This window comes from Pyrus communis, chromosome 8 (assembly GCF_963583255.1).
Source record: "Pyrus communis chromosome 8, drPyrComm1.1, whole genome shotgun sequence".
NCBI classification, from domain to species: Eukaryota; Viridiplantae; Streptophyta; class Magnoliopsida; order Rosales; family Rosaceae; genus Pyrus; species Pyrus communis.
The window spans coordinates 1,916,885-1,930,816 of record NC_084810.1 but is presented as its reverse complement, the minus strand read 5'-3'; the positions used below and the strand labels follow the sequence as shown (position 1 = coordinate 1,930,816).

General features: G+C 36.5%; 1 protein-coding gene across 1 annotated transcript; it reads right to left on the bottom strand.

Annotated features, from left to right (window-relative positions):
* Positions 1 to 2,505: 2,505 nt before the first annotated feature.
* LOC137743555 (uncharacterized) lies at positions 2,506 to 4,016 on the bottom strand. Its single transcript, XM_068483471.1, has 2 exons — positions 3,622 to 4,016; positions 2,506 to 3,043 (listed from the first exon to the last, which is right to left on the bottom strand). Exons 1-2 carry the CDS (start codon positions 3,932 to 3,934, stop codon positions 2,685 to 2,687), a joined length of 672 nt encoding a protein of 223 aa, XP_068339572.1. The 5' UTR covers positions 3,935 to 4,016; the 3' UTR covers positions 2,506 to 2,684.
* Between the last annotated feature and the right edge of the window lie 9,916 nt (positions 4,017 to 13,932).

Here is a 13,932-nt window from a genome sequence, read left to right as displayed (position 1 = left end):
ATGGGGTTTGGGGTTTTTAGAGAGAGAGGGAGAGTTGTTAAACTTAAATGGAGTGAAAGAGAGTGGGAGACTGAGGAATAGGTTTTATAGAGCTGCGTGACCGTACGGAAAGGGCTTATAGCTAGAGCTAGCTAAGCTCGTGGAGTTTGCGAGTTGGTGAGTGGTGGTGATGGTGGTGGTTTTGGGAGGGAAATATTTGGTTTCAAGCCGAGTCTAAAGGAGTTGATCCAAGCTAAGCCGTTCAAATTTTAATACACACACCAACCAATCAAACTTCAATATACAAACTAACCGATCAAACTTCAATACATGCACCAACTAAACTTCAATATACACACTAATCAACCAAACTTCAATACAACAATAACCAACCAAACTTCAACATACACCAACCAAATTTCAATACACTCACCAACCAACCAACTTCAATACACACCAACCAAACTTCAATATTCACCAATCAAAACTACCTAAACAATCACCTAGGAACAATAAATTTTCATTTGAGAAATCGCAACACCAAGCCAACAAAGCTTCAGCTTCTTTTTTCTTCTAACTTGGACCTCTTGCATTTTGTCCTAAATATCTTCAAAATAAATGGAGGGAGAAGGAAGGATATGAAAATAATATGGGGAATAAATTGATTTTGTGTAAATGAATGAACAAATGAATGAGTATTTATAGAGTTTGGGATAATTTTTTTTTTTAAAGAGAATTTGTTTAGAAAAAAATAATTATTTTGTTGTTTTGACCGCATGATTTAAATTTAAGTCGCAGGATCTTTTTTATTTTATTTTATTTTATTTTTTTAACACCTTTGGATTTGACAAAAACAAGTGTTTGATCTGGACCGTTGATAACCAACAGCCCTAAAAATCGAAGGGGTGTGCTATCCACACACCCCATTTTACTTCTCACACATCTCTTGATCATTTATGTCAGTTGATCTTCTTCAATTCATTCGATCCGACGGCTGAAAATTAAAAAGATGTGTGAAAAGTAAAATGAGATGTGTGGATATCACACCCCAAATTGAAAGGCCTTCATTTTTTCAGGCTTACCGTTGGACAGCTGAGGTTCCTGCCACGTTGGGCTCAACTGTCGGCCATTCACTTTTATTTTCAGCCACTTTATTTTTTTAAGAAAAAGTGAGGCCCTGTCAAGATTTGGCTCAGCAAAATTTGAACCCGGATTTTGATTTGGGTCTAAACCAAAACTTTTTAGGTTTGGGCCTTTGCTTTGGGTGTCATGTTTTTGAGTTTACACCCTTCGGCTCCAATTTAAGGTTGGTATAATGAATAGTACACAAACTTGAATTTTGTTTTTTTTAACAAATAATATTATCTACACTAAAGGGGTAGAAAAATGGGCACTATGAATATCCTCCCTAAGCATGACACCACCATCTCTACAAAGAAATGAAAGAGGCTAAAATGCCAAATGCCTAGTACAGAACCGGAGAAACTTTTTTCAACGACATAGTTTTAGTGTTATCACCCGTCAAATAGATGTTAGTGTTATCATCAGTCAAATAGATGTTAGTGTTATCACCCGTCAAATAAATGTTTGTAAAGCGATAGAAAGGTCACCACCCGTTCAAGTGATAGTTTGGAAAATTTGAAGTGCTGGTGACATGCAATAAATAGTCAACTGAAGGAAGAGCTATTAGCTCTGCCTTCACTTTTCACAGTGACCTTTTGAAATTTAATTTCCTCTTTCAATTCTCAAAACGACCTAGCTGGCCGCCGATTTATCTCCACAGTTCTTTGGCCGAGCTGATTGACGAAAGAACAGAGGCGTCACAAATCAATTGGTGCGGAACGCAAATGTTGGATCCTGAGTTTATATAGAGGTTAAGTAAGAGGTGACATTATTACGGATGCGGTTGTTTATCCGTGCATTCAGAAAACTTCGCTGGAATAAGTAAACGAACCCAGCTTGAAAGTGTGAGAGGACTTGAGTACCCAAAGGCCCCCCGAAATCTTAGAGACGGCTACGTGAAGTGGTAAGTTGAGAGTATGTTAAGGCATGAAGTAGAATTTGGTGTTCTTGATGAAGAAACTAGTATGATTAAGTCGATCTGATGTGTGGACATTGTCCGGATGAATTCCAGTCTCTGTCTACTTTTGAAGAAGGGGACTGCGCGCAAACTGCGCGCAAACGCCTTGGCACGTGATGTTCCTACCAGCCATATTATGAAACAATCTCAGTGCGATTAATAGTAGAGACCGTTGTATACTAGATTTTCTCCAAAACATAACCCATTTTCTTTCTAGATCCATATCTGGTAATTTTCAAGTCCGTAGAATTTTGTAAAATTTGGTATTTATTTCGAAAGTCCAATGATCCTTTGCTCTAATGATGGTGGTTAAGTATATAAGATATGCTTGAGATACGCCTAAAGATTACAAAACCAACCTAGTGCACGGAGGTATGCTGTTGCAACGAATTCTCATGCGAGGTGTCATGGACTAATGTCTTGAGAGAAAATAACATTTTGCCACATAAAACAAGATATAGACCAGGTTCAAATGAATAAAGAAAAGCACTAACAACATCTAAATCTTAAGTTCTGCTAAAACAAGTCAGTCTTGCCAAATTTCGCACTCACACACACATATTTTATATATGTATATATATTCACACACCTATATAACATCCTTGCACTGATCCTCCTGCTGCTGTCAAAACTCCCAAACCATTGCGCCCATTCTGTTTGGGGGCAGGTACTTCTGCCACAGTTCATCTAAGGACATGTTGAACAATGTCTGTGGCGAGATCTCTCCAAGAAGAATGCGTCTGCGGAAATCTTTGATACCATCGTTGCTCAGGCGACTTAAAACCACCGAATAGTTTCTACTCACTGGTTTCGACAAATCAAAGAAACCCCACCGTTCAAATAGCACAGCCTCCACTTGAGCAGCAACTTTAGAAGGGTCAAATGCATTGACATAATCAACTAAACTTTCATCAACTTCCTCAGATACCTTGGACAATTGGACCGAAATGAAATTCTTTACAAAAGCCCGCGCTGAGTTTTCATCTGTTGCGACAGTTTTAGAATCAATAGAAACAGAATGTTTTCGATTGCATAATGATTTTCGTTTAAGAAGGATTCAAAACTGAGACATAAGTTGCATACTAAACCTTGAAAAACCAAACAAGAAGTCCTAGTAAGAATTCACGGTACAACAATCGGTAATATTAGCACGTGAATTGTGAATACGTCTGGGCAAAATATACACGGATCTGCTCATTTAAAATTGATGGTTACGGTTCTGGTTATGGATAACCGTTTAAACAAATATAAGGTTATGGGTATATAACTGTTTACTTAATATATGCTGGAATCCAATTAGGGGTGGCTACGATGCAATTTGCTGCAGTTTTACCCTCAAAGGAAATCAGAAAATATCAACAGTTCGGTTCGGCTTAAATTTATAACTAAAACCGAGTTAACATCGATTTCAGTTCGATTCATGTCAGTTTACAGTTCCCAATGCTAAACCATTTGATTGTCAAATCAAAATGGTATTCAAAGTTTATATGTTTAGCAACAGTATTAGTGTAAAAAAATTAAATAAAAAAAAAATAGAGAGAGATTGGGTCCGAATCAAACACCTGGGGGGAGAAGCACTGGCGTATGTCCTCCAGGAGCTACTTCTTCTATAGGAGAATCCGGAAAGGGTACGAACACCGGTGCTGGCATCCTCGCACCGTCACAAACCGGTAAAGTGCACAGAGTCGCAGGAAGAGGTACCTCCGACGAAAACCCGATGTTCGACCCCCGTATGTATGGTTTCGCGTCTGCCCTTAACTTTGACCCTGAAGCTGACGCTGACGCCGACGCTGACGCCGACGCCGACGCTGACGCCGACGCCGACGCCAGATTCTCATTCTCTCTCTCTGAGATTGCAGATCGATCACGCTCCATAAGGAATTTTAGGGATTTGATGATCGGAATCGATTCCGTTAATTGGTGGCGGAGGTTCCGGTTCCTTTTATTTATAGCGTTGGGCTTCACCCAGTTCGGTTGGGCTTGGCTTCTTTTTTACAATTTTTACGTCTTAAAAAAGAGGAAATTGTAGTTATAGTCTTTTAATTTTAATTCAATTGAAGCAATGGTTCCTCAATTAAAATTTTATTATCATTAGTCATTCAACTCATCAAAATGTGTAGATATGATCTCTTAACTAAAAATCCATTATCATTGATCCCTCAACTTTAATTCAACTGGAGAAATGATCCATTAATTTTAACCCAATTGTAGCAATGGTCATTCCAATATAACTCGTTGTGACAAAATTTTTGACGTAGTTGACGAAAATGACCATAATTACACACTTTGATGAGTTGAGGGACCCTAATTATATAAATGGTTATTCCAACATAACTTATTTTGACAAAATTTTGATGAAATTGATAAAAATGATTATAGCTCTACATTTTGATAAGTTGAGGGACCAATGGTAATGGATTTTTAGTTGAAGAACTATTGCTCCAATTTGATTAACGTTGAGGGACCATTATTACAATTTACTCTTTAAAAAATTCACATGACATCTCCACGATTTTCCGAATTATTTTTAACTTTACAATAGTATTTTCGAGAGTAAATTTTTGTTCAGAAACAAGTTATGCACACCCGTTTACTCATCCGACAAGAATTCTTTTTATTTTAGGTTTAAATTAAAGAATAATAATTTAAAATGCATAAATAAACAGAATATAGATGAACTTAAATTCTTCGAGGTCTGAATTTACGATTCGACATTTCGTGAGCTACCAAAATACTTACTAAGCCAATCCAGCTACATATGGTTGCAATCGGACAAAACATTGAGGTGCATTCATAACTCATCTGCATTCGTCATAGAAGTTAACATATTGACAGGATGGTGCCTGATCTCTCTGCAGTACCCACCCTACAATTACAAAGTAAATTAAATATACGTAACAACTTTTATTACAAAAGAAAAAATTAACAATTGTATTATATTTTCTTTGGTAGAGATAATTAACAAATTTTAAATTATGATTTTTATCTTTAACAAATCCACCACAAAAACGATCTAAACGGCAATCTTGGGCGAGTAGAAACATTATGACTTCCCCAATACAATGTTCCGTCGGAAATTGCAAGTCTATGCTGCATATTAACCAACAAAATAATTAGTATGTTATATTTGCAAAAAAATAGTAATATCTTCTATCAAATTAGCATGTTATATTTACAAAAACAGTAATATCTGTTTTTATTTTTTATTTTTTTTAAAACATCTATAAATACAAAAGTAATACCACAAAAACAGCCGGTAGTAGTGAGTGGCAATTTTTTCATACCAAACTTAGTCTCTGCTTGTACATTATTGTGCTGTTGTATTTGTTATGTTATTGGTTCATGGTATGTTTTTAACTTTCCTTTTGTTTTTAACCTATAATTATGCGGGTACAGGGGAGTGCTGTGCATACTATGAAAGCACTGTCAAATCATGCTTTGGCAGCACAAAGTTTGATTGAGGATGATTCTCTTCAGTTGCTCTTTCAGATGGTTGCGAATGGCTCTTTGACAGTCTTCTCTCGATATAAGTTGGGCCTGGCTCTGCTGCACAGCATTAAGCTTCATATGCTTGTTATGCAGGTGGATACATTACATGTATTGCCTTCCCTCTTGGTCAATGACAACAGGAGCACAGCAAAATATATTCGTAAACATCATCTGGTATAGTAATATATTATATGCGTGCACTGCATTGTCGATGGTTAAATCCTAAATATACCAAGTACGACTGCTCAACTAACCATGCATACAGCACATAGACCCTCTAATGTTGGATAAGCAGATAGTTTTACTATTTATCAGCAACATAAACTAGCCAATGACGACTACACAAGCTATGCTGAATGTTTCAGTATGTATTATTTTCAAATCATGGCGTGATCCATGCTTTTCTTGTTATCGTTTTAAAATTATTCTCGCATTATGATTTTTATGTTCCCTCTGTGCAGATCAAAGCTCTTTTAATGGCTGTCAAAGATTTCAATCCTAATTGCAGTGATTCCACATATACCATGGGAATTGTGGATTTGCTGGTTGAATGTGTGGAATTGTCGTATAGACCTGGTAATTGGTTCATCAGTCTTCCTTCTTTGGTTGAACTAAACATCTCTTCCTTGTGCTGTGTTGTTTTAATATGATTTTATGCAGCCTAAATATGCCCTTGTTCTGATATGATACATTTTTGGCCGGTAGACGCTGGTGGTGTCATGCTTAGGGAGGATATTCATAGTGCCAAACAAAGAAAAGCTCTTTCATATATGTTTCTGAAAGGTAACAAACGTTACTTTCTCGTTTCTAGCATCCGATTTCATTAGGATATGTTCTGCTTCCTATTTCATTACTTTCCATTCATTAGGAGATGTGCTTGGCTGGTGTAAGAAGTGATCTGTTTGGCTTCTCTGCCTCGCTTAATGATGGAGATCATTGGTAGAATGTTTTGCAGATTGTTCTATTTGGGTTTGAAATTAAGCATTTCACTTGTAAATTTTGATGCCATTGACTTTTATTCAGTGATTCCACTGATTTACCAGAAACATAATTACATCATCTCTACGGAAATTGTATTATTGCTTTACTTTATTTTTCCGAAATTTTCCGATACAAGTTTCAAAAAGAAATTCTGATACCAGTCCTCAAGAAATTCAACGTTCCAAACTAAGAGGTTTCATGTTTTTACAAAACACTTGCTAAGCCAATCCAGCTACTGATTAAACCATTGACTGCTTCATCGGAACCCAACTTCATTCGCAATGAACTAATTGAATGAACTACTATACTTGCAGGATGGTGGCTGATCTCTTTACAGGACCCACACTACAATTACAAAGTAAATTAAATATAAGTCACAATTTTTATTTACAAAAGAAAAATGTCAAAATTCATTTGTATTTTTTGGTAATAATAATTAACAAATTTTAAATTATTATTTTACCTCTAGCAGTTCCACCACAATAAGGATCTAAAAGGCAGGCTTGGTTGAGTAAGGACATTGTATCGCGGGAGACATCTGCTAATTTCTCATGGTAAGAGTCCGTCAGTTCCTGCAGGTTTATGCTCCATATTAACCAACAAAATAATTAGTATATAATGTTTGCAGAAATAATAATATCTTTTATCTAGTTTATATGTTATATTTGCCAAAAAAGTAATATCTTATATAAATACAAAAGAAATACCACAAAACAAAAGTTCATAGTTTACTAAGACCACCTACAATGGTGGGTTAAATGCTAAATTCCCCCCTCCCCCAAACCATCTCCAACCCATGCTAAAACATTGGGCTAGATACCAAATGTTAAAGCTGGGCCAAATACCCCCCAGAATTCCACCACCCCCCCCCCGGGCCCGCGCGACTAGACTCGCTGGCCATTGGGCCAGTCTTGGCCCGTTCACGCTCCAACGCGCCCCACGCAGAGCGCCTGCAATTCGTTCTCGACAGGGGTGGGCCCCGCTGTCAGCGATTTGTAGGCCACCCAATGCAATCCAACGGCTACATTTTCAATCCGATGGTTGGTTTTCACCGTTGGTTGATCTAACGGTCCAAATTCAAATTTGATTTTTTTAAATATGTTATTTTAAAATACATTGAATCCAACGGCTGAAATCGAATATAATCAAATCTAACAATAAAAAAAAAAAGACACCCAAAAATTCTATAAATACCTATGCTTTCAAAAAGCTCTCTCCTCATCTGAAACCGCCTCCGAAAATCATGAGCAGGAAATCTCGGACGCTCGATGAAATAATCTTTCATCATTCGGTTATGACACTCTTCTTTATCACGCTACACATATGAACACCCCGTGACAGAACCACGATGACTAGATTCACCATGGTGCTCAGATTGCATAAACGAGTTGATAAGTTCAACTTCGGCGTTGAACAATTCTGCATCCTCAATCTCGATCCTTGCTTGTTATTGTGCTATCTGCATTGCCGTGCTACACCTTCTTATAAAGCTCAAAAAGTGCGTAACTTGTACACTCCTTTTTAATCTTTTGTCCCTTTGTGTTATCTTCGCCTTGCTTGGTATTTGTCCATGTTTGTCATAGCATGTTTTGGAGAATGAATCTGATATTTGTCAGGCTTTCCTTCAAGTTTACTATCCTGTTTATTTGTGTCTTTTCCTGCCCCAAGTCTACCTGTTGATTTATCCTGGTGTGGATGATATGTACAAAAGAGGACTTGATTCTAAATTCCCTTTTTCTGAATATGCCAGGAAATATTTGAACACAACGGACGAGATATAACTCTTGCCATCATGAAGAATTACCCGTTACTTCTATGTAAGTTCATGGATGACAAAGTACAAGTACCATCACTGATTGAATATATCGTGCGTATGAATACTGAGCTATATTCCTGAAGAGACATGAGCAGATGCTTAACTGTGCTTTTTCGTTGCTTGTTATATGGTATTTCTTCACAACTTAGTCTCAAAGAAAATGCTTATGTGCTTTTTCAGAAATTTAAAATTAGAACTGTCCTTCAACTCATCAAGGAGACATTTTTATATACATGGTGAGACTGAGGCACTGAGATCTTGCGTAAATGCTGTCAACCTTTGTTCCACCGAGAGTCAAGGTGAACTAAAAGATTTTGTTCGTAGTGCATTAAGGGAACTTTAGAACGAGCTTATTGCCAAACCTAAATCTGCAATGAAAGAAGGTACCAATAACTTGCTAACTGTCGATTGTTAAAAAAAATTGATGATGATAACCGTCTCCTTCACAATAACTTCATTCTAGGTATGTAGTTCGGATTGCATTGAATAATGGAAAATTCAGTTCTCGTCTAATGAAATATTTGCTGTGCTTAAGGTTTGTATTCTGCTATCGGAGTTGTGGTTTATGTTTTTGCTTCAACAAATCTGTAAATGTTGCCAGATGCGTCCATTCTTAAACAGTTTTGGAACCTTTGTGTGCAACATCACCATAATTCAGGTTAGTAATTTGTTCTTAATCCAAGGATTCAACAATTTATAATCCGAAGTCGAAGCACTTCAATCTTTGAACTCTGGTGAACTTTATATTTTTCGTACTCTCACTCCAGACACGACTTGAAATTTGATTAACAAAGAAAAAGAGAAATACGGTGGGAAAAACTCTATTTCTCATAAATAAAAGTTGACTAACTAATTTTCTATATGCATGTCTTAGTGTCTTTGGGTTTAAGTAACACCCATTGCACTGTTTGATGAGAAGCTGTAACCTATTAAAAAATGTGCAATATTTCAAACGAAAACCGTTGGTTCTTCACTACTTGGCATCATGTTTGCATGTGGAACAATGCAACCATTCATACATATTTTCATTGCATGTGGAACAATGCAACCATTCATACATATTTTCATTCACATATTAAAATTAAATATTGTAAATTAATATTATAATATATAATTTTCAACAAATTCTTCATTAAAGACCACGAAAGTTACGATTCAACATTCAAGGAAGGAAACATACATCACACGAATACGAGTAACCAAGTAGTAAATATTAACAACCAACCTAAGTTAAGCTTCAATGTTTAAAGCTACTGCCTACTGGTTTCCAAGCTAACACAGGTTTCATGGTTTACCAAAATACTTGCTAAGCCAATCCAGCTACCGATTAACCATTAGGACTGCTTCTTCCTCTTGATGCAGACTTGCGATCTTGAGCAGAATCCTCAGGAGAAACGAATATGTGATGTAGTTGCAATCGGAACAAACATTCAGGTCCATTCAGAACCCAACATCATTCGTCATGACCTAATAGAAGAAGTTAAGATATTGGCACGATGGTGGCTGATCTCTCTGCAGTACCCGCCCTACAATTAAAAAGTAAACTAAATAAAAGTCACAAGTTTTATTTAAAAAGAAAAAAAATTACAATTTATTATATTTTTTGGTAATAATAATTAACAAATTTTAAATTATGATTTTTACCTCCAACAATTCCACCACAAAAACGATCTAAAAGGCAGGCTTGGGTGAGTAGTAGCATTGTATCTTGGAAGGCATGTGCTAATTCCCCATGATAATAATCTGTTAGATACCGCAAGTTTATACTACATATTAACCAACAAAATAATTAGTATTTTATATTTACAAACATACTAATATTTTCTATATAATTAGTACGTTAGATTCTCAAAAAAAAAAAAAAAAATTTCTATCTATAAATACAAAAGCAATAGCAAGGTCTTAGGTTTGATTATTACCAAATACAAATTTGAACTATGTTATCACTAGTTCATTATGAAACTTAGCCCATAGATAATCGTTTGTTAAAAAAGAGATAGTTTATTTAAAAAGAAAAGGTTTGTTAAAAAAAAAAAAAACAATACCACAAAAACAAAGTTCATAGTTGGAACAAAATTCTTAAAACTTACTATTCTTCTCCTGTACCAAGAGCCATAGCACTATCACTCATCGTAAATGATTCACCTGCTATCACTCGAAACATTTGGGGATGTGGACTTGTAATGTCCCATCCCAAAACAAGGCTGCACACTGTGCCATAGGGACTAACAAACTGATAGGCTAGATTAGCCGCTAGCTCCACCCTGTGCGACTCCTCAGGTATTGCTGAAAACTATCATCATCCAATTGAAAATCAATATATATAATTTTGAGTAAAACAAAAAAAAATGGGAATTTTTAGTTACCACTGATGTTATCAATTGGTACATATCCTCCCATGCCATCCTCAATCCAGCCATTGTAATATATATGTTTCGACTTATTTGATAGAACTTGTTATAATTAAGATTAGTTACATCTCCGGTCAAGGAATTGCTCAACTTTGAATCAACTCCAACACAAATAAAATTTCCCCAACGGTAAGCAATATTAATGGTGCCATGTTCATAGCATGAAAAACCTGCACCACAAATAAGGAAGGAGAGATTTATGGGTGAAAAACTTTTGAGCTCCTAATTATGGAGAAACAGAACATAAAAGAATACAAACAATGATATCCACGAAGTGAAACAGAGTTTGGAAGGAGTGAAACCTTTTGCACCAGGTTGGGAGCCATTGGACTCCTGAGCAATCAAGTGTTCATACTCTAATGCTCTTACCACATGCCTGATCTCTCGTGGTAGAAGCTGGTGTCTGCAACATAGAGAAAATTATAATGCTGAGTTAGAATATCCTACCCTTTTGAAATCATATCAGTTTTCTTTTGATATCTGCAGCATTAGTTATAATGCTGAGTCAGAATATCCTACCCTTTTGTTATCTTGCACATCATCTGCTCTAATGTAGTTATCTTGTCGTGAGTCATTGAGAGCCTCTTGTTCAGTGATTCCACACGAGGTCCCTCAGTTTCAATCTTTTTTTTCAGCATTTAATTGTATACGAGTAGTTTCTCGCCTGGTAGCAAGTGTGTTGGCAGCAGATATAAATGATGTGATCAGTTGCAGAGCCCTCCAATTAGCAGCTTGACGATAAGTTCTTGGACTGCTGCTTTAACATAAAACAGGGCAATTCAAACGAGAGTAGTTAACAGATAAACGCACCTTTTAACAATAAGAACTTGAAAATTTTGAACACTAACCGTGACAATGCAGTTATATAATCCATGCACTTTAACAAAATCTGATCAGACAGTGGTCCATGCTGACACTCGCCGACCAAGTTATCCCATAAACATTGAAGATTATCTTTCAAGTTGTTAAATTCTTTCTTTTTTGAACTTTGGCAACTCGTTTTTACTTTTGCGGTTGTGCAACTACCAGAGAAGGTGGTCCGATCACCGTTCTTGTCTTCGTCAACCATGGTGGTCGGCTGTGGCTTCAGCGACCACACCTTGGATCCCTTCGGTTTCTCCTCATTCAAAACTCTTATCCCAACAGTCAATCAATGATTTAGATTCACAAATGAAACAGATAATGAAATAAACAAAAATAATCCCAAAATACAAGAAAAAAAAAAAAAAAAAAAAAGAAATTGAGGGGCACACGTTTACCTGATAGAGGCATTCCAGAGGTGGAGCAAAGACTGTAGCGATGGTGGTGATTATGTTTCTCAGACTCAGAGGACGTTAAAATGGGGTTTGAGGTTTTGAGAGAAGAGGGAAGGAAAATATAGGGTGAGAGTGTGTGTGATAATTGACGTATCTAAGCTAGTGAGAAATGACGTAATTGAGCAAGCTAGTGAGAATTGACGTAATTAAGCAAAAAAAAAGCTACGCTAATGAACTTTTATAATTGTGGTTGTGCATGGATATGGTTTTGGCAGAGGGACGTACAGAAGAAAAAATAAGTATGAAAGAAGGTATGAAAAAAAAGTATGAAATTAAAAGGTACAAGTCGAAAGTGAGTCCTCCCAAGCAATTTCGTCGGCTCTTCAGGCTGAGTTGCTAGCGATTAAGCATGGAGTTGAGTTGGCTCAACAACTTAGCTATCAAAAGGTACAAGTCGAAAGTGACTCCTCCCAAGCAATATCTATTATCAATACTTGTGTGGATCGTGCTTCCACTATGGATTTGCTAGCGGAGGATGTTCTACATAGTGCAGCTTTGTTTTCTGCTTCGACGTTTATTTCTATTTCTAGGAATGATAATGGAATTGCCCATCGATTGGCAAATGCAGCATTGTCTAGTGGTTCCAAACTAGTTTGGATTGAGGGGTCTCCAAGTGTTATTCTGGACCTCCTCATCCAAGAAACAATGTAAGATTTCCCAAGTTAATGATACCGTCTTCTTTTCATTAAAAAAAAAAAAAAAAAGCATGAAAAAGAACGTATGAAAGACGGGAATTATTTGGTAGTAATTGTCTTTAATCTTTAATAAAACAATAGGAGAGAGAAAGTTCACTAGTGAGACTTTGCTATTTTTTCTGTTGATACATAAAATCAGTGAAACTTTGGAATAACGTAAAATGTCAAGTTTGTAACTTTCGTTCGGTTTGTTTGGTCACCTAATGGTGATGATATGTAAAGAGAGAGATAGATAAGCAAACACAAGATGAACATGGTTCACCTTAAATTTAGCTACATCCACAGAGTAGATGAGTTCTCATTAATGGGGTGACAGAGTGTGGGAGAATTGAGGAATAGCTAAGCTTAAGTTGTGCACTGAAAACACACAAACGTATGTTGTGCGCATGGATGTGTGGTTTTGGGAGGGAAGTGACTAGGTGAGGGAGATATATGAACTGTTATTGCTTCCCGCACACTACTCCCCTTTATGAAAGACGAGGATTATTTGGTAGTAATTGTCTTTGATTTTTTACAGTAATAAAATAATAAGAGAGAGAGTTCACATGCCTTTGCCATTTCTTCTTTCCTTAAAACAGCTTCTCTCTTACCTCTTCTCTGCTACTTGTTCTGATCATTTACTGAAACGTAAAAGGACTAGATGGCAATTTAGGACCGTAATATTTCAGGATTCTCGGTCCGAGCCGTTCAACTTTGATGTCTTACTGATGATCATATAATCACTTGGTTGGGCGTCTTTATTGTTTTGTTTGGAAAGTCCAACTTTAATTCGTGTACACGTATTTAGCCTTTGTTGTATATTTGTTCTGTTAGTAATAACTTTATGGTCAAATGTACCTTTTCTTACGTCCATAAATGTATACAATCAATTTATTCGCTGTTTTTCCATTGGAAAAGCAGGTTGGCTGCGTAGATAAACATGGACACACGAAGTTTTCACCTTTAACATTTGAATAAGAGTAAGACCACCTTCGACCACCTTGTCACATCCCAAGAGAGGATGACACGTGTACAAGGTGCTTCCAATGTGTGTTTTGGTTTTGTTTATCTTTCTCCCTTTTGTAAGTAACTTAAATAAGGATAAAGATTCAATAATTGAATGACAATTCTCAAAGATGAAGATAAAGAAAACTTTGAACTTATGAGGCAGAAATTGATCCTGACG